This window comes from Gopherus evgoodei, chromosome 10 (genome assembly GCF_007399415.2).
Source record: "Gopherus evgoodei ecotype Sinaloan lineage chromosome 10, rGopEvg1_v1.p, whole genome shotgun sequence".
NCBI lineage: Eukaryota > Metazoa > Chordata > Testudines > Testudinidae > Gopherus > Gopherus evgoodei.
The window spans coordinates 77,518,685-77,537,592 of NC_044331.1; the positions used below are offsets into that span (position 1 = coordinate 77,518,685).

At 48.9% G+C, this 18,908-nt stretch overlaps 1 protein-coding gene across 1 annotated transcript in view; it reads left to right on the forward strand.

The window, feature by feature from the left end:
- Nucleotides 1-753: 753 nt before the first annotated feature.
- The window catches only part of LOC115658351 (myosin-16), a 48,828-nt gene continuing 30,673 nt past the window's right edge, over nt 754-18,908 (forward strand). The window contains exons 1-18 of the mRNA XM_030577092.1: nt 754-813; nt 1,940-2,218; nt 3,152-3,295; nt 3,834-3,990; nt 4,439-4,466; nt 5,942-6,038; nt 6,232-6,324; nt 7,316-7,379; nt 8,703-8,801; nt 9,451-9,554; nt 10,997-11,135; nt 11,761-12,029; nt 12,559-12,729; nt 14,054-14,230; nt 15,678-15,804; nt 16,727-16,785; nt 17,284-17,371; nt 18,122-18,239. Coding sequence (XP_030432952.1) covers nt 2,009-2,218; nt 3,152-3,295; nt 3,834-3,990; nt 4,439-4,466; nt 5,942-6,038; nt 6,232-6,324; nt 7,316-7,379; nt 8,703-8,801; nt 9,451-9,554; nt 10,997-11,135; nt 11,761-12,029; nt 12,559-12,729; nt 14,054-14,230; nt 15,678-15,804; nt 16,727-16,785; nt 17,284-17,371; nt 18,122-18,239 — 2,144 coding nt within the window. The 5' untranslated portion in view covers nt 754-813; nt 1,940-2,008. The remainder of the gene's footprint in view (nt 814-1,939; nt 2,219-3,151; nt 3,296-3,833; nt 3,991-4,438; nt 4,467-5,941; nt 6,039-6,231; nt 6,325-7,315; nt 7,380-8,702; nt 8,802-9,450; nt 9,555-10,996; nt 11,136-11,760; nt 12,030-12,558; nt 12,730-14,053; nt 14,231-15,677; nt 15,805-16,726; nt 16,786-17,283; nt 17,372-18,121; nt 18,240-18,908) is intronic.

Sequence of the window (18,908 nt, forward strand, 5' to 3'; positions counted from 1 at the left end):
CGCTAGTGAGTCTGTTAATTTTAGTGGGATTGCTGATGGAGTAGGGTGCGGCTCTTTGTGAACAAGGGAGAGCAGAATCCGGCTCTAAATAACTCTTGCAAACCTGGGAATAAGAATAGTCAAAACACAGCAGGGTCCATGGATTGAGCTACACAGAGCGCAAAGGAAAATGTTTGCTGATCCTCCCTCGCTGAACCTCTTTTATCTCTGCCTGCTTGACCAGCAGATGAGGTACAGAGAGAAAAATTCTTCCTTCATGCTCTGTGGGTGAAATTCATCCACTGAAATCAGTGGGTTACACCAGGAATTCATTTGGTCCCCATAGCTTCCCTTATTGCTTCCAGTGCCTGGAGGAGCAGTACTGCATCTTGGGTTTTTTTAGACCCTCAAGATCTTGAGTGGGCATCGGGGAAATTGAGATCCCCAGAGGGACCCCGACCAAGATCTCTCTCCGCCTAGTGCCAATCTATTCTGAGAGAGCAACAGGCTGCGGCCCAATGGAGCAACAGCTGGCAAACAGTCAGCTGCCCTTCCCCTTGGGATTCCTCCGTCAGCCAAGACTCGCTTGTGTAACCAGGCAGCTACTTCTGCTGCGACACCACAGCTCAATATGGCAGTGAAACACTGTTCTGGGTTATGCACCCTCTGCCGCAGGGAGTCAAGGGAGCTGCAGTGGTGGCTCAGTCTTTAATGACAAGAGCATCAGGGGTCAGGTCTGTGATGTCTCCTGGAGGAACAACCCGGAAGGCACAGATCAGCCTTTCCGCAGCTTGCATCCTGGACTGAGCTGCTAGGGCTAGTGGGTTCCCTGCGGTAAGGGAGGGAAGCTTTGGGGTCTGATTTCTGACTGCCGATGGGCCGTTCCACAGCCCAGAGCCCACACAGAGTCTCTGTAGTGCTCAGCATTATGGAGATGCCACTGACACTGCCTGCCCCCAGATCTGCCCCAACATGCCTCCAGATTTGGGGCTTGCAAGCTTTCTTGGTGGCCCTATGCATGGCCTGCACCAGGGAATTCTCCCCTTGCCACAGGCCAGGGGCTCTTGGGGAACGTCTACACTGCAGTTAGACACCCACGCATAGGTGCCAACTCCATGAACACCCAAGGGGAAAAATTTGTGGATGCTCTGCACCCACCGGCAGCTCCCCGCCCTGCCCCAGCTCACCGCCCCCTTTACTCCGGCTGCTCCCCTAAGTGCACCACCACGTCCTGCTTCTCCCCCCTCCCTCCCAGCACTTGCGCTGCAAAACAGCGGTTTCGCGGGACAAGCCTGGGAGGGAGGGGACAGGAGGGGGAATGCGGTGCGCTTGGGGGAGGAGGTGGGGCCAGCGTGGGGATTTGGGGAGGGGTCCAATGGGGCAGAGTTAGGGTGGGAACTTTGGGGCAGGGGTGGAGTTGGAGGGGGCACGGGCTCCCACAGGTGCAGAAAAAAGTTGGCGCCTGTGCACCCACGGCTGGCCCATGCCAGCTGACTCTGGCTCGTGTGGCTCGGGCTAAGAGCCTGTTTAATTGCAGTGCACATGTTTGGGCTCGGGCTACAACTCGAGCTCTGGGACCCTCCCACCTCACATGGTCCTAGAGTCTGGGCTCCAACCCAAGCCGGAACGTCTACACCACAATTAAACAATCCCTTGCTTAGCCCCCAGGCCCCACAAGCCCGAGTCAGCTGGCACAGGCTAGCTGCAGGTTTTTCATTGCCGTGTAGACACTATTGGGGCTTAAAGGGTTTAGGGGGTGTGGGAGAAATCACCTCTCACTTTCTAGCCTCCCTCTTGGTAACAATCCTCCCATTTGGGGCATCCCACTCTCTCACTATGTGCTGTGATGGGGCCCTATTGAATTCACGGGGGGTTACTGTAGCCTGTGGGGGACAGAACAGGGCCCCAGGATTCCCCACGGTGCTCCTTGCCAGATTCTCTGTTCTCCCCCTTTTCACAGCCTTGCAGGAAGCACTGCTCCCCATCTCTTTTCCTTCCGGTTTCACCCTCTGCCTGACTCGAAGCCAAGATGCCTGGTGGCTACAAAGGCGAGTGCGGGGATGACATTGACCCCATGCCGTTCCTGAACCCTACTGAAAAGGAGAAACTGGAGGCCATGAACAAGCCCTATGACATCAAGAAGTCGTGCTGGGTCAAGGATGAGAAGGAGGGTTTCGTTGCCGGGGAGATCCAGTCTGACAAGGGTGACCAACTCGTTGTGAAGACGGTGACCAACCAGGTACGGTCGGCTCTGTGAGTTGGATGTGAGAATGACAGCAGCTCCCACTGGGTCACTGTCCTATCACTGCAGTTGCATCCCCAGCGTAAGCCTCTAGATTTCAGGGCCTGGTTTCTCCCTCCTCCCTCTATGGGGCAGAGGCTTAAAATCAATGGAAATCCATTGTATTCTCTGGCGAGAGGGGGAAGGAATCAGGCCCAGGAGTTAACTGACCACATAGGATTAGCCCTGAAGCCAAGTGGTGCTAGTCAGGATTACTCCCATGAGTAAAGCTTTGCAGGACCAAAACATTGTTTGTCTGAAGCCTCTAGCCTCCGGCATGCTGAAAGTGGCACTGGCTGCCTGTCCGGGCTTGAAGGAGAGCTTTGCTGTTTGCTTTGCAGCTCTTTATGCTCATAGTTCCATGGGAAGGATGCTCGTTAACAGTCCGAGCATCTTCCACACAAAGCCTCCGGGGTTTGGTCTGATTAGAATGTTCCGGGCGAGGGAAGTCTGCTATCCCCAGAGCGGGCATGGCATGGCGAGCAGTCATCCATGTGCCTGCCTCCCTGCCCTGCTGACGTGCCGTCAGCATGACCTGGCCTGAGCCGTGCTAGGGCTGGAAATTCAGTGTCCATGGGCCATTCAGGCCTGGGCCCTCTCTGCAGAGCCTGCCAACAAGGTGCTGTTGACAATAAGTGCAGGAGGGGTTGAGATATGGCTAGGCATCCATGGAGACCATCAAACCCATCTCACATAGCGTCTGAGGGGTGCTCACTGACCTAACACCTTTCCTTAGCAATTGAAAGAGGCAGAATTGAACCCAGAGGCCATAGGGCATAAGGCTCTACTTCCCATTTACCAGTTGCCTCGAACTCTGGTTCAAATATTCTGATGCAGACCAACCCCACTTACATATTGCTTCCCTAACACTCCCCTGCTCTCCACCGCCAGACCCTCACCGTGAAGAAGGATGATATCCAGCAGATGAACCCACCGAAGTTCTACCAGGTCAGTGACATGGCCGACATGACCTTCCTGAACGAGGCCAGCGTCCTGGACAACCTGCGGCAGCGTTACAGCCACATGAGGATCTATGTAAGTGGAAGGCTCGCAGCGGACAGCCGAGTAGCGTGTGGCGATGACCATGTCAGTGCCAGGCACTAGTGGGTCAGAAATAGTCGCTGATGCCAGTACAGAGGCCCAGATCCAGACCTGAGTTACATCAGTGTAAATCTGGAGGCACTTTCTTCTTTCTGAATTTCACCCCATTCAAACCCTCCTCCAGGCCTGCTTAGCTCTCACCTGCTTAAAGCAGATGTGGCATGTCAGGCAGCCTGGATTCTCACCCTCGCTCTGCCTCTGCATGAAATCAGCCAAGCTAATTCACTACTCAGTTTCCCCATCTGTAAAACAGGGACAATGAATGACGCTGCCCTACGGGTGTTGGTACCACTAATTCATGCTTGTAAAGCCCTTGGAAATCCCTGAGTGCAGGGTGCTAGGTGAGTGTCAGCAGTTAGAAAGACCTGAAGTATCACCTGAGGCTGAGAAACTAGCTCTGTGCCTCCCATTGTGCCCAGAGCAAACTGGTTTTCCTCATGCTGGCTGGTTTCTCTTCTCTCTCACCTTCCAGACGTACTCTGGTTTGTTCTGCGTGACCATCAACCCCTACAAGTGGCTGCCAATCTACGGAGCCCGGGTGGCCCAGATGTACAAGGGCAAGAAGCGTACTGAGATGCCCCCTCATCTCTTCTCCATCTCTGACAATGCCTACCACGACATGCTCCAGGGTGAGTGCGAACGGCAAACTGGCTTCCCTACTCCCCCGGAGCCTCTCTCCTTGTTCATCCCAACCACGGCTGCCCCCGGAGATCCCTCTGGGGCGGGGTGAGCTTCCCCCAGCAGTGAAAGTTGCTGCAAAGTTGGGCTTCACATGAAGTTTTGGGAGGGGAAAGACTAACTAGATCCCTCCCTCCCCCCGAATCCAGGGCTCTGATGCCACAGAACCCTCCCATGGAAGGGCTCCTGCAGAGCATGTTCTGAAGATGGCACTTGCCCCTTCCTTGACAACACCATGGGTTAGGCTTCCCGGCGTGTCTGAAGGCAGAGGGGCAGGGACCAAGGGCGGTATCCCCAAGCCCAGACAGTGCATGCCCTGCAGGGCTGGTGCTTTGTTCCTAGGGGATTCTGGAGACCCTTGTTAACTCTGGTCTTGTCCTGTTTGTTGTTCCCCCACAGACCGTGAAAACCAGTCTATGCTGATTACGTAAGTATTCCTTGGGAGTCTTCAGCTGGTCATCTCCGCTGAGCCAGAGGGGAACAGGGCGCAGGGAGAAGAGGTGGAATTAGGCCTGGGAGGGAATGCTGTCCGGTAGTTAGAGCAAGGGCTGGCAGTCAGGATGCCCCGGTTGTGTTCTTGACTGTCACAGACTAAAGCCTCGATTGTCTTTGGGTATGTGGGGAGCAAGGGGGACAAAAGCCTTCCCCACACTTACGTGCCCTGTGCGAGGACCAGCTGCAAATGCCATCCCTGGGCTTGGAAGGGGTGTGTGTGTGGAATATAGGGTCTGTTCCCTTGATGCATCCCTGCGGGCCCTGTTCATTTTTCTGCTGATCCTCTGCAGGTTTAGTGGAGGCAAAATGCACATTCCCCCACTCCTCCACAGTCTGCCTCCTTCCCATGCACAGATCGGTGAGCTCAGAGTCTCTCTGCGGTGTCCAGGATATAATGCAGCAAACTGGGATGATCCCTGCCTTCCCAGCATGGACACTGTAGATAAGTGACACCCCAGATTGCCCTCTCATGGCCTGGAATGGTCCTGCAGGAACCCTGCCTCAGTTTCCCTCTGAGTTCTGAGAAGAATACACTTCTACCCAGTGTCTTCAAGAACAATATTACACACACACACAAAACCTTGAGCTAATTTATCAGATTAACCAGATTCCCTTTTAGATGCAGGGTTTCACAGCCCTCCTTCTTGGGGCTCTATGCTTCTGAGTTCTTCCTTTCAAGCTCAGCAGTTCCTCCTTGACTGGGCTTGCAGCCTTTTTTTGAGTCACCCACCCAGTCAAATAATCAGTCTCTTGATCCTTCCCAGGTGGGTCTAATAACTCCAAGCCCCTGTCTGCCAGAGAGGGGAGCTTTGCTCCCTCCCACCCTCCCACTCTACAAGGCTCCAGGTCTCAGACCTTAAAGGAACAGTGCTCTTGGATGGCCCTAGATCTTTCCTCTGCCTCCTCAAGCTACTTCCCTGGTCTGTAAAGGCCGGAACCCTGTTACAGACACAGGCTGCTGCCAGCACACAGTATGGGCCATGTGTTGTAAAACTGTAGGGCAATGATGCCGATTTCTGCATAAATGTAAAACTCTTCCTGATGACTCTTCTGGAAGTATCAACTGTGCCTGATTCTCCTCTTGCTTACATTGGCCTTACACCCCTCCCCTATTCTTGACTTTAATGAAGTTACTCCAATTTTGCCCTGGTGCGAGGGAAAGCAGAATCAGCCCCGGTGAGCTTTGTAAGTGACCGTTCACATCACAGATGTCTTTCCCCAGGGCAACTACCTTCAGTCTTTCCCCGCTTGTTCTTGGGAAGGCCAGTCCGCCCCAGAAAGGACTTGTGCCTGCAAACACACACAGTAGAAGCAATGTTATTTCTCTCCTGACACAGACAGATCATGTCTTACCTTTTGCTTGTTTCTTTTTACCGACACCTTGTTTCTCTCGTTTGTTTTACTTAGCGGAGAATCCGGTGCCGGCAAGACTGAGAACACAAAAAAGGTCATTCAGTACTTTGCCAACATTGGCAGCACGGGCAAGCAGGCTCCTGATGGGAAGGTAAGACGCAGGAATGTAGGTGTACTGTCACAACAGTCATTCAGCTTCCCTTGGGAGAAACTATTCTTTAAAGAGCTGCAGCCAAACCCCAAAGTCTTTTGTGTTTAGATTCCGAGGCCAGAAGGGACCACTGTGACCATCTAGTGTGACCTCCTGTATAACACAGGCCACAGAACTGCTTTTTCTTGTGCAGGGATCCCTGGAAGATCAAATCATCCAGGCTAATCCTGTCCTGGAGGCTTTTGGAAATGCCAAAACTACCAGGAACAACAATTCCTCACGTTTTGTAAGTACTAGCCTCTCTCCTGACTTCAGTTTCGTTGGGTAGGGGATGGGAGGGCTATGTCAATGATGCAGCTCGAAAGCATTCACAGAGGAAGAAGCCTCTGTAGGAGTAATGATGATAAGAAGGATGTATTTAGCACTTTGCATTTCCAAAAGACCATGCAAGCATTAATTACCCTGCATTTGCTAACTTTCCAAATCAAGCTTCATTGCATCCAGGTTCACTAAAACAGACACAAAAATAGAAAATCAAACATTGCCAGAAGCTGGGAATGGGCGACAGGGGATGGATCACTGGATGATTACCTGTTCTGTTCATTCCCTCTGGGGCACCTGGCATTGGCACTGTCGGAAAACAGGATACTGGACTAGATGGACCTTTAGTCTGACCCAGTCTGGGTGTTCTTCTGTTCTTATGTACAGTAAGAAATACACATTCATATTAATGATCCACTGTATTAGTGACCCTTAGTGCTTACAGATCGCATTCAAAATGCTTTGCAAATGTTAGCAAATGAACCCACAGAACATCTCAATGAAATAAGTGAGTATCATTCATCCCTTCGAACTGGTTGGGAAATCAAGGCATGAAGATTTTTTGATTCAGGAAATCCCTGAAGCACGTACTTACGTCCCCCTGGAAGTCAGTGGGGTATATGCTAAAATACTTTCCTGAATCAGGACCAAAGAGCTTTGTCAAAGTCTCATAGCAGGTGCGTGAGAGTGTTCTTGGCTCCCATTCTTCTGTCGTTTGCACTATACAGCCTTGCCTCATGCTGTAACAATAAGATAGTTTCTTTAAGCTATACTAAAATATCCAAGAACAAAGGGATTTTTATAGATTTGAGCTGTGAAAAGACTAATCACTTCTCGCTGACTTGCACATTTGCCCCTGCTGCATGGCCCCTATGAGCTCTCAGAATCTCTCAGCTATTCCCTGGTTTTAGACAGATATAGCAACAAATGGCCTCCTCTTTCATTTTCTTATCCAGGGCAAATTTATCCGAATTCACTTCGGTACCACAGGCAAGCTGGCTGGGGCTGACATTGAGAGTTGTAAGTAGCCACATGAATGTTGTCATTTACTGCCCCCTGGGTCTCATCCAAAGGCCCTGGGAATGAGTGGGAAAACTCCCATTGACATCAGTGGCCTATGGACCAGGGTCTATATTGTATGGCCATCTTCTGCACTAGGGCAAAGCTGGAGTTAATTACATGAACTTGATTGATTTGCTGTGGTGAAAACAAAACCAGAATCTGGTCTCTGGTGAAAAGACCTGCTACAGTTACTTGTATTCATCATCATCAGGACAATGGCATGACTGTGGTATACTTAGGATTCTAAAAATAGCTTTCTAGGAATCTGCATTGTTCTTTGTTTGCACACATGCATTTAAAACTAAACTTAGAACCACATATCCCAGCTCTCAATGCATAGAGACCCCGGTGTGTTTCCTGGCTAGGGACTTTGAGAGGGCAGAAGAAAGAGAGAGAGGAAACATATGGACTGTTGGGTTTTTTTTCCTGGGAGATTCTTTATATCTGCCACTTTCAACTGGTCCCTGGTTTGCAGTCCTCTCTGGAGGTCATAGGTGGCATTCACTTCTTTTTTTGGACAAGGAGGTGTAGATTTCCTCCGATTCAATCAGAACTGCAGCCTAACTGGCTGTTGAGCAATGAAAGGAGCTCCTTCCCTCAACTTCTTTGGAAATGGCTGAATTTCCTGCCTTGGCATCATTTGCAAGTTGCAGCCTCAGCTGGTGTGACCAAGGGAATAAGAGACCAGAATCAAACGTAAGTCTCCTTCATGTCAGTGAGAAACATTACTGTTGGACCAATGCACATGGGCATAGGACATGATGACAGGGCACAGGGAGTCTTTTTAGAAAGGAAGAGCATCTCAGAGATGATTAGTAGTTTAATCATATATGCAATAAATCGACTTTTCATAACATCCTTTGATGGCAGTCGCGTATCTGGAGATTAGAGCGGGGCTCTGAGAATCAGAAATCCTAGCTTGCTTGGACCCACCATTGACTTCTGACCCTGGATAAGTGACTTCATCTCTTGCCTCTGATTCACCCATTTGGAAAATAATTATAATAAAACTGATCTAACTGGGAATGTTGTGAAGCTTATAAAGTTCTTTGAGATCCTCAGCTGAAGGATGCTCTAGGAGTGCAAAGTATTATACTTATTGTTACAGTAATGCTGGATAGAGTGAATGGAGAAGGAATTTGCTTCCAAAGGATACTTACTATACATGAAATTCTGGCTCCATTGACATCAACAGAGCCAGGATTTCACCCTATATCTTTTATCTATGTCTGCAATCTTAACACAGGCCTGGTTTTACCAATGATCCCCTTTATATTTCAGATCTCCTAGAGAAGTCTCGTGTCATTTCCCAGCAGGCAGCTGAGAGAAGCTATCACATCTTCTACCAGATCCTCTCTAAGAAGAAGCCTGACCTGATTGGTATGGCACTTCTGTGTATATTCACTCTTCTTGACTCAGGCTTCCCTGATATGTCCTCTATTTCCAGGATGAGAAATTGATTTGCCAAAGCTTTGTTTATCAGTGGTTAAAGTAGGTCGACTCAAGAAGGCGACCTCTTACTGAAGCAGCTAAGGAGGAAGAAGACCAGACCAATGAATGAAGGCGAAGTTGTATTTCCCTTTCTTTAAACTCTGTAACTGACTGGTCTAAGGTGTGCCATGTAAGGTCTCAGCTGATCTGCTCAGGTTTGGTGCTAAGGTAATGAACATCAGGTGCAATCTGAAGCAATGGATTGCTAGAGCATAGAGACTGCTTATTTCCCTAGACATGGGAAAAACACTGAGGCTGAGGTTTTCAATGTTGCGTAAGAGATTTGGGTGTCCAGTTCTCATTAATTTTAATGGAATGGGGTGTCCACATCCCATAGTTGGTCTGAAAATCTCCGCTCTAAAGGAAGTCTCTCAAAAAGTGCTCCATTAGAAGTGGATCCCTGGGAAATGAAACTCCTTCTTCCCCTCCCCAAGTGAAGCGTTTTCCTTCTCCACCCATAGGTCCAGTGCAGGCACTGCTTTGTAAGGGCATTGCTATCAGACCATGTAATCACCTCTTGGTTTGCCTCCTTCTGCAGAAACTTTGCTTCTGGTGCCTGATCCCAAGCATTACCACTGGATAAGTCAGGGTGTAACTACAGTAGACAACATGGATGATGGGGAAGAGTTGCTTGTCACTGACGTAAGTCTGGAAAAATGAAGTGCAGGGGGGCTAAACATGATCCTCCTCCATGATCTCAGTTCTCTCTAGAAATAAGGGGGTAACTTCTTAATAGTGAGAGTACTTAACTATTGCAGCAACTTACCTAGGGAACTAATAGATTCTTCATCACTCAGAGATTGGGTTTATCTGCAGGATATCCTCTAGCAACCAGAAATTCTGGGTTTGATGCAGGAGGTCCTGGGTGAAATTCTATGAGCTGCATTATTACAGACATCAAACTAGATTAATTATAATGGTCTTTTCTAGCCATAACACCTATGTACGTTCTCTGACTGTTTTCATACAGTTTTCTTGAAGGGCAATCTGGCTTTGGAAAGGGCTTATTAGGAATCCTTGCTCCTGACGGTGGGATTACAAGCACTGTTTCAGCTACACAGAGTTCAAACTGTCTCCAGCTGCGAATGTTATAGTGCCACACGACCCTTTAGAAGAGCTTCCCTCACTGTAAACGAGATGCCAGCTAGAGCAATAGCTTTAGGCATAGAATAGTCCTCAGAAACATTGAATTTTCCCATCAGATTCACATCTTTGTACAGTCCGTTTTCAGTTCAGTTCTGTGATAGATTCACAAGACAGAGACAGGAAAAGGCCAGGTCGGTCATCTAGTCCCTTGCCTTGCTGTTGCTGTAGGGCTGTTCCCTACAATTAATTCACCAGTGTTTTGGCCAGACTAGTTTCAGGTGATAGGATGCCGTCACTACCCTTGGAAGACTGTGGTTGGTGACCTGCATTTCAGGAAATGTTGAAAAGGGTTCCCAAAGGTCAGGTGTTATTCCTCTCTGGTGTGACTCTACCAGAGCCAGTGGAGTTACATGAGAGATGGAAGCAGCTCCTTCTGTCTTCCATCAGGCTCTTTGTTTGCACGAGATTCAGGTTTCTGCCCAGTGTGAGGATTTCAACCAGCCCTTTGTTTATTTGGTACAGAATGATGAAATAGGTCTGAATTTGAAAATGATCTTTTTTTGTTTTAGTGGTGGTTGGTGTTTTACAGGCTTCACTCCTTTAAATGAAACAGCTGAGGTTCTCAGAGTCCTCCGAGGGGCTCTTGATGTCCCACTCCCCTGAATTTTAAAAAGGGGGCTTAGAAAATCTCAGCGAAGGCGTTGGATTTAACTCCTTCTGTCATGAGATTGTTCAAATGACTGTTGCCGAGGGGGCAGATCCTCAGCTGGCATTAAGTGGTGGATTAAAGACAATCAGGCTACACTGATGTCCATCAACTGAGGATCCGTCCCAAATGGCTTCCCCAACATGCTATCTAGAGCTAGTTTGAAAGGACTTCACTGGGCTGATCTTGATGGGCTGTGAAATGACTGTAGGTGTTTATAGGAAGGAGAAGTCCTCCTGCTTAAGGTGCAGGTTTATATTTCCCTTCTGTGGGTCTCTTTCCCTGCGTCCAGGTGGCCTTTGATGTTCTAGGCTTCTTTCCAGAAGAGAAGCTTGGAGTTTACAAGCTGACGGGAGGCATCATGCACTTTGGCAACATGAAGTTCAGGCAGAAGGCAAGAGAGGAGCAGGCGGACGTAGACACCACCGAGGGTAGGTTGGAGGTCACTGCTTTAAGTCAAAGTATGCCAAGGGAATCTACAGCCGACACAGGAATAGATTGTTTTACTCAGCCAGTTCACTGATGTCCCAGAAAAGCTGCCCAAACCCGAGCATGTTTCCAAAGGATAAAAATGACCTTAAACAACCAACTGCATCTGAATCTTTAAAGTGAGCAGATGTGCTACCGAGACTGCCATTCACCACTCCAAAGGGGAGTCAGGCCTAGACAAGTGACTGAGCATTCAGCAAAAAGGCTTGATTGTTCCTCATAGACATCACCCTGCATTGTGGCTAGTATGGAGTCCTGGGGGAGTGGGCAGACAGAATGTCTCCTGGAGCACAAAGGCAGAGCACCCCCTGCTGCGTATCTTTCTTGACTGGGCTCTACTCCCTCAACTCCAATATGGCTGGTTAGCTCTGCTAGCCAGTGTGTGTGTGGGGACAAAACGATGGCCCCTCCCCACCCCTTGTGGAATGCTGTGCTGTAGTGGTGAAACAGACTCTGCACTCCCCAGAGCGCAGAACCCATAACCCCTTGCTAAACAACACAAACCGGAGACCAAGCACCATTCTTCCTCCCTTGAAGATTAACTAGGTTCCTCTTCTCCTTCAACAGTGGCTGACAAAGTTGCTCACCTCATGGGTCTCAACTCTGGAGAGCTCCAGAAGGGCATCACCCGGCCCCGGGTGAAAGTGGGCAATGAGTTTGTGCAGAAAGGGCAGAACATGGAACAGTGCCAGAACTCCATCGGCGCCCTGGGCAAGGCGGTCTATGACAAGATGTTCAAGTGGATGGTGGTCAGAATCAACAAGACCTTAGACACTAAGATGCAGAGACAATTCTTCATTGGGGTGCTGGACATCGCTGGCTTTGAGATCTTTGAGGTACACAAAGCAAGAGCCCTTCTCTCTGCAGTGGGACCCTCTGTTTGTGAAAATATTTCCTTATCATCCTGCCCTCCTCCAAAACGTTACCTTCAGTATCCGTGAACATGCCAGCATAGTCAGTCATCGTCTATTGGGATAGGTCACTAAATCATGGGCACCAAACAGAGGTCGATACCCTGGCAGAAAACAACCATAGAGCATGTGGGGGTTAACCATGAGCAAATGACCACATTGGATCTCTCAGCTGCAGGAACCCAGCAATCAGGCCACTTTGTCTTAGGGGAAAAAAAGGTGCATGTTGTTCAGACATTCACTTACCTAAGGCCAAATTTTGATCTCATTTACACCGCAGAGGGAATCTGAAATAACTCTGAAGTCAGTAGGGTTGCTCTATACTGGCTCTGGAAAAACAGAGATCAGAACGTATCCCCGAGAGTGGATAATTTGCTTCTTGCCAGCAGCTGTGTTGTATTTGCAGCCTCGGGGGTGACATTTCAATGCATTGCTTCCTCCCTACTCTCTGCAGTTCAACAGTTTTGAGCAGCTGTGCATCAACTTCACCAACGAGAAACTGCAGCAGTTCTTCAACCACCACATGTTTGTGCTGGAGCAGGAGGAGTACAAGAGAGAGGGCATTGTGTGGGAGTTCATTGACTTTGGCATGGATCTGCAGGCTTGCATTGATCTCCTGGAAAAGGTAACTTTCCCTGACCCGAAGGAGAGGAGCGGGGAAAGCATGATCTAGAACAGATGCAGAGAAGAGCTACTAGGATGGTTAGAGGAATGGAGAACTTAGCTCTGAGAGCAGACACAGAGAGCTCGGTTTGTTTAGTCTAACCAAACAAAGGCTGAGGGATGCTATGACTGGTCTGTATAAATACACCAGAGGGATAAGCACCAGGGAGGGAGAAGAGTTATTTCAGTTAAGGGCCAATATTGGCAAAAGAACAAATGGCTATTAACTGGCCATCAACAAGTTTAGACTTGAAATTAAATGAAGGGTTCTAACCATCAGAAGAGTGACGTTCTGGAACAGCCTCCCCGGGGGAGCTGCCTTCCAAGACTGAGCTTGATAAGTTTATGCAGGGGACGGTATGATGAGACTGCCTACAATGGCATGTGGCCTATCCATGATGGCTAGCAGCAAATATCTCCAATGGCCCAAAGATGGGACACTAGGTGCGGAGGGATCTGAGCTACTTCAGTGAATTCTTTCCAGGGGTCTAGCTGGTGGCTTTCACCAACATGCTCAGGGTTTAACTGATCACCCTATTTGGGGTAAGGAAGGAATTTTCCCCATGGTCAAATTGGCAGAGACCCTGGGCTTTTTTCACCTTCCTCTGCAACATGGGACACAGGTCACTTGGTGGTTTGAACTAGAGTAAATGGTGGATTCTCGGTAACTTGAAGTCTTTAAATCAGGAGTAGTCAATTGCTTTTTGTCAAGTTCCAAATTTCTTGATCAAGGTATAGTCAAGATCCAGACACTGGAGAAAATAATAATTTATAGTAATAAATAAAATAACAATCATGAGAATAATAAGTACATAAAAAGACTTTGGGGTCCATTCAAAAGCATCTGGCGGTCTGGATTTGGCCTGCGGTCCACCTCCTGACTAGCCCTTCATGATTTGAGGACAGAGGTTTTTAAGGTCAGGCTTGACAAAGCCCTGGCTGGGATGATTTAATTGGGAATTGGTCCTGCTTTGAGCAGGGGGTTGGACTAGATGACCTCCTGAGGTCCCTTCCTACCCTGATAGTCTATGATTCAGTAACTCAGCACGAAGTTAAGGGGTCTATTATGGGAGTGGGTGGGTGAGGTTCTGTGGCCTGCAATGTGCAGGAGGTCAGACTAGGTGATCACGAGTCTGCTCAGCTGGACATAATTAAATTACTGGTCAATAATCTTGCCATAAGTGGCAAACTCAAATCAGAGGTGAAGTTGTCCACACTCACCACTGAGAAGGTAGAATGGGCTTCTCTCATTTGCTTCTACCTTGTGATCCTCTTTCTTCCCCCAGCCCATGGGCATCTTCTCTATCCTGGAAGAGCAGTGTGTGTTCCCGAAGGCCACAGATGCTACTTTCAAGGCTGCCCTCTATGACAACCACCTAGGCAAATCATCCAACTTCCTGAAACCCAAGGGAGGCAAGAAAGGGCCTGAAGCCCACTTTGAGCTGGTGCATTACGCTGGCACGGTACGTCCGGAACAATGTTATTTTTGTTGGCATATCATCCATGAAGATCCGGCTATCTGCATGGGCCTGACCCTGCACTGAAGTTAACGATGAAACTCCCACTGACTTCAGTGGAAACGAAACCAGGACTGCACTGCAAACTCAGGCCTGTTAGACCCATGCCTGGGTGCTCGGTGTTTCAGCATCCACATGGCACTGGGTCATGCACCAATCATGTCATGCTTTCCAGGCATTTGACATATCCCAGCACAATGTGCCTTTTATGGGCCAAATTCCCTGCTGGGGTAACCTGGTGGAGCTCTGCTGCCTTCAACAGAGCAGCACCAACTTACCCCAGCAGGGAATTTAGTCCTGCAGGGTCTAATTGAAACACATCTCAAAATGCTTTATAACAACAACAACAGAGATAAATCACAATCTAAAACTTCAGCTGGGCAAATGGACCATCAATGACTCAATAGTAGCGCACTTTAGTGGGTTATGAGTAGCAAGTCAATTGCGCCGGTCAGGGATGGTCTACCTATACTTGGCCCTACCTCAGCATGGGTGGGATGGAGTAGGTGACCCCTCCATCCCTTCCAGCCCTGAATTTCTATGATTTCTATGACACTTCAACACACAGGACTCAGGTCTGATAAAAAATTAACTCCTTATTAAAATTCTGCAAGCCATCCCCTCCCTCTCTCCCTTCCAGTACCAGGACTTTGTTTCTGGGAGCACAAAGGCTCACAGGACAGTTACTAGGCGAGCAAATCAGCCAAGGGATTAAATGAATTTTTGTTTGTTTCTCAAATGTTGCCAGAAGATCCTGAGTCCTGGGGTTCGCTGCCGCTTGTCTAGTCTTTCATGGAGACTGTGTCGAGCAGCCGTGCCAGCGCTTAGCCACAGGAACAGTCTTTATGCATTTAACCAAACTCTGCCGGTTATTCACGCACGCGACCGCACAGACATTCTGACAAAACATGATCACAGCATGAATCATAAGAGCTTTCTGTGTCTTAGTCACATTCACGAGCTATTGCCATTCCGGGATCACACATGGGCATTTAACATTGGCATTTGTGTTAGACTACGCCATGCTAAATTCAGATAACACCAACGGATGGGTCATGTTGTCCCCTCTGGCAGTGGCTCCGGGTGAATGCGTATTAGGGAAGTGTCTGACCTCTGCCTGCAACAGGCCTCCATCCTTGAAGCCTGCCAAAGCTCCTCCATCAGGGGAACATCTGCTTTCCATGGCAAGAATCCCTAAACCCACAAGACATCAGTGACTAAGTTAATTCTGACTGTGAGTCAGCAGTAACTCAGTCACTTCCCTCTTCATGCAGTGGATTTCTCTTCAGGGGTCTTTGGGGCAATGGAGAAGAAGCGTCTTCTTATTTATACTGTGTTGCAGCAACAGTCTTTTTCAGAATCTGGAGTGTTCACTTTTCTTCCCCGTCTCCAGGTGGGGTACAATATTACTGGGTGGCTGGAGAAAAACAAGGACCCCCTGAATGAAACAGTGGTGGGCTTGTTCCAGAAATCCAGCCTGGTACTGCTCTGTAATCTCTTCAAAGAAGAGGAAGCTGCAGGTATGGTAAACATGACGCAGTACAGCAATGTGGTTGGGCGCAAATGTGATCGTGTCTAGCCCTTTAGTGTTTCCCCATGATTCTCTGGGGCAAGGATTAGGCCACTGGTTGTAGCACCCTCTGCAGCCAGGTAACAGACTTTGCTCTGCAATACCTCTTCTTCCACGCTGAAAGATGGGCTAGCTCTGTCCTTGAAAATGACGCCCCCTTAGTGTTAGCCGAGGTAGCTCCCCTTGTTGGAATGAAGCCTTTCTAGAATACTGCTGCCGGCACACACTTGTGTCTGAATGAAGGGAGGATGCAATACGGAGTTAATGACAAGCTATGGAATTCCCTCCCGGCAGTAAATGGCCTTCTGTTGACCAGACAAATGTCAGGTTTCTATCAACCAGAAAACTTGCTGCCTCATCGGATTGTTGCCAGCCCAGCCTGGGGCTCCGCAGTTCAAAAGATAAATGGGAAAACTGTTTATGAAAAGGCTTTTAAGATCTGAAATTATTAACAGATTGGGTCAAATTCTCCTCTGAGTTACACTGGTCCCACTCCATCCAGTTACAGTGCAAAGCAAGGCATATGCACCACTGTAATCGAAAGGAGAATTTGGCCCAATGGATGTACCAATACATGTACTTTCAAACAAAATATTGTAAACTCAGTTTTATTTTTCCATGCACTCAGCTCGCTTCAGATTCCAGGACTCCCTTACAGTAGTAAATGATACAAAATCCCTAAACCAGGATAGCATGCAGGTTTTATGGATGCTTGTTTTTTATTTAAGGGGCTGTAGTCTCCAGCGAGACCAGTACTGTCAACTACAGGCTCCTGAGAAGATGTATTTATTTTGTGTGCTATAGTATAGCACTTTCATCTAATGTATACTTGAGTCTCTCACTTATATGTTATGCATTTTAATATTATTCAGCTGGTACCAAGAAACAGAAGAGAGGGTCTTCTTTCATGACTGTTTCCAACTTCTATAGGGTAAGTGGGCATTCACCACCACCCATCAATCGCAATATAGGGTTCTTTATTATTTGAATTTTGGTAGTGACCCAGGCTGCTATAGGGCCAGACCCTATACACACATATAACAGAGCAGCTCTGCCCAAAGGAACATACAATCTAGGATATGATCTAGGATAGGGTTTCTCAAACAGGGGTTACCGCTTCTGTAGGGAAAGCCCGTGGCAGGCCAGGCCGGTGTGTTTACCTGCCCCGTCCACAGGTCTGGCCAATCGCGGCTCCCACTGGCTGCGGATCACTGCTCCGGGCAATGGGAGTTGCTGGAAGCAGCAGCCAGTATGTCCCTCGGCCCCGTCCGCAGGTCCGGCCAATCACGGCTCCCACTGGCTGCAGATCACTGCTCCGGGCCAATGGGAGTTGCTGGAAGCAGCGGCCAGTACGTATGTATGTATTGAGCATGAGGTTCTCTCTCTTCTGCTTGGCTCGCTCACTTTGTTTCTCTTCCTCTGGCTTCAGGAGCAGCTGAATAAGCTGATGACCACTTTGCATAGCACATCACCCCATTTTGTACGCTGCATCATTCCAAATGAGTTCAAGCAGTCTGGTAAGTGTCTGCAGCGCCTCTGAACCACACTCGGGCAAAGAAACACAATGCCTTCAGCCCTAGCTTTGGCTGGCTGAACAGCAGATCTTTATCCAGTCCCGGAAGAACATGGGATATCACTTCATAGAAGACCTCCATATCACTTAAAGGTAATATTAGTGTGGGACAAGACTCCAGTAGAGAGGTTTGAAGACAGGATGGCTAATGAGCAGTTCATTCCTCTGTGGATGTCCACTGAACAGGGAAATACAGGATCACCAAACTGCTTTGACGTGCAGTAAACTAGCAAGGACAGGAATAGAAAGCACAAGGTAGCACATGGAATTCTGGTAAAGGGTGGTTACTCCTGATATCTCCCTCTAGTTCCTTGTCTACCCATGAATATGCTGTTGGGCTGATAAATGTGCCAGATACTTCACCTCCTGGATTTCCATAGGGGTTGGTGGAATCTCAGCTGCACAGTAATTGCAAGAAGACTGATTGGGCAGGGTTGAAGTGAAAATGTCCACGAATAAGCCTTCTGGTGTAGAACATTTCCGTTTTTCTTGTACCCAACACAGCAAAGTGAAGGGCGCCCTTAATACAGTCCATTCTCCTCCATTTCAGTTCTACCCCCAGTGTTGACTGCGAACCTCTCCCTTTACATCTTTGTGTCACGGAGGGCAAACTGCACCAGAAGCTCCAATTGTTTTGTTCCCTTGGCTCTGGCTCAGTAAAGTGAAGTGCTGACCTGTTCTCTGGTTTTCGTAGGGGTGGCTGATGCCCACTTGATCTTGCACCAGTTGGCCTGTAATGGAGTACTGGAAGGCATCCGTATTTGCAGGAAGGGCTTTCCTAACAGACTGCAGTACCCCGAGTTCAAGCAGAGGTGAATGTTTATATTTTTCAGCCCGTTTAGGAGGATGGACACATACAACATCCTATATGGTAACCTCCTTGGACAATTGGGAGGTGGAGTAGCGCCACTGCTAACCCTCCTATGTCCACTCCTCCAGGAACTCTTATTAAGCAAAGACGAGAACCAGGGATGGTTATAAACACCTCACAGCTGGCACCCCTGCCCTCTTGAGACCTTTGCTAGAAGAGCCTGCGATGGAAGTAGACATTAACCCTTGCCTAGCTCCAGGGCCATCCTTAGGCATATGCAGCTGTGTAGGGCACCCGAAAATTTGGGGCACCACTGGGACCATAGGTGCTGACTACTCATCTTGTCGGGAGGTGCTTGACCCTCCTGCCCCCGCTCCAGGCCCTGCCCCCAAACTCCCGCCCGGTCTCTTCCCACCACTGCTCCACCCCCGCCCCTTCCCCACCTCCTCCTCAAAGCACACCCCGTCCCTGCTCGTCCTCCTCCTCTCAGAGCTTGAGCACTGCAAATCAGCTGTTCGCGGTGCTCTGGAAGCACTGGGAGGGAGGGGGAGGAGTTGGTAAGTGCAGGGCCGCCAGCACGCAAGAGGCATGGAGGAAGGGGGGGCAAAGGGGAGGAGCTTGGTGCTGGTGGGTGCTTTGCACCCCCTAAATTTTCCGCATGGGTGCTCCA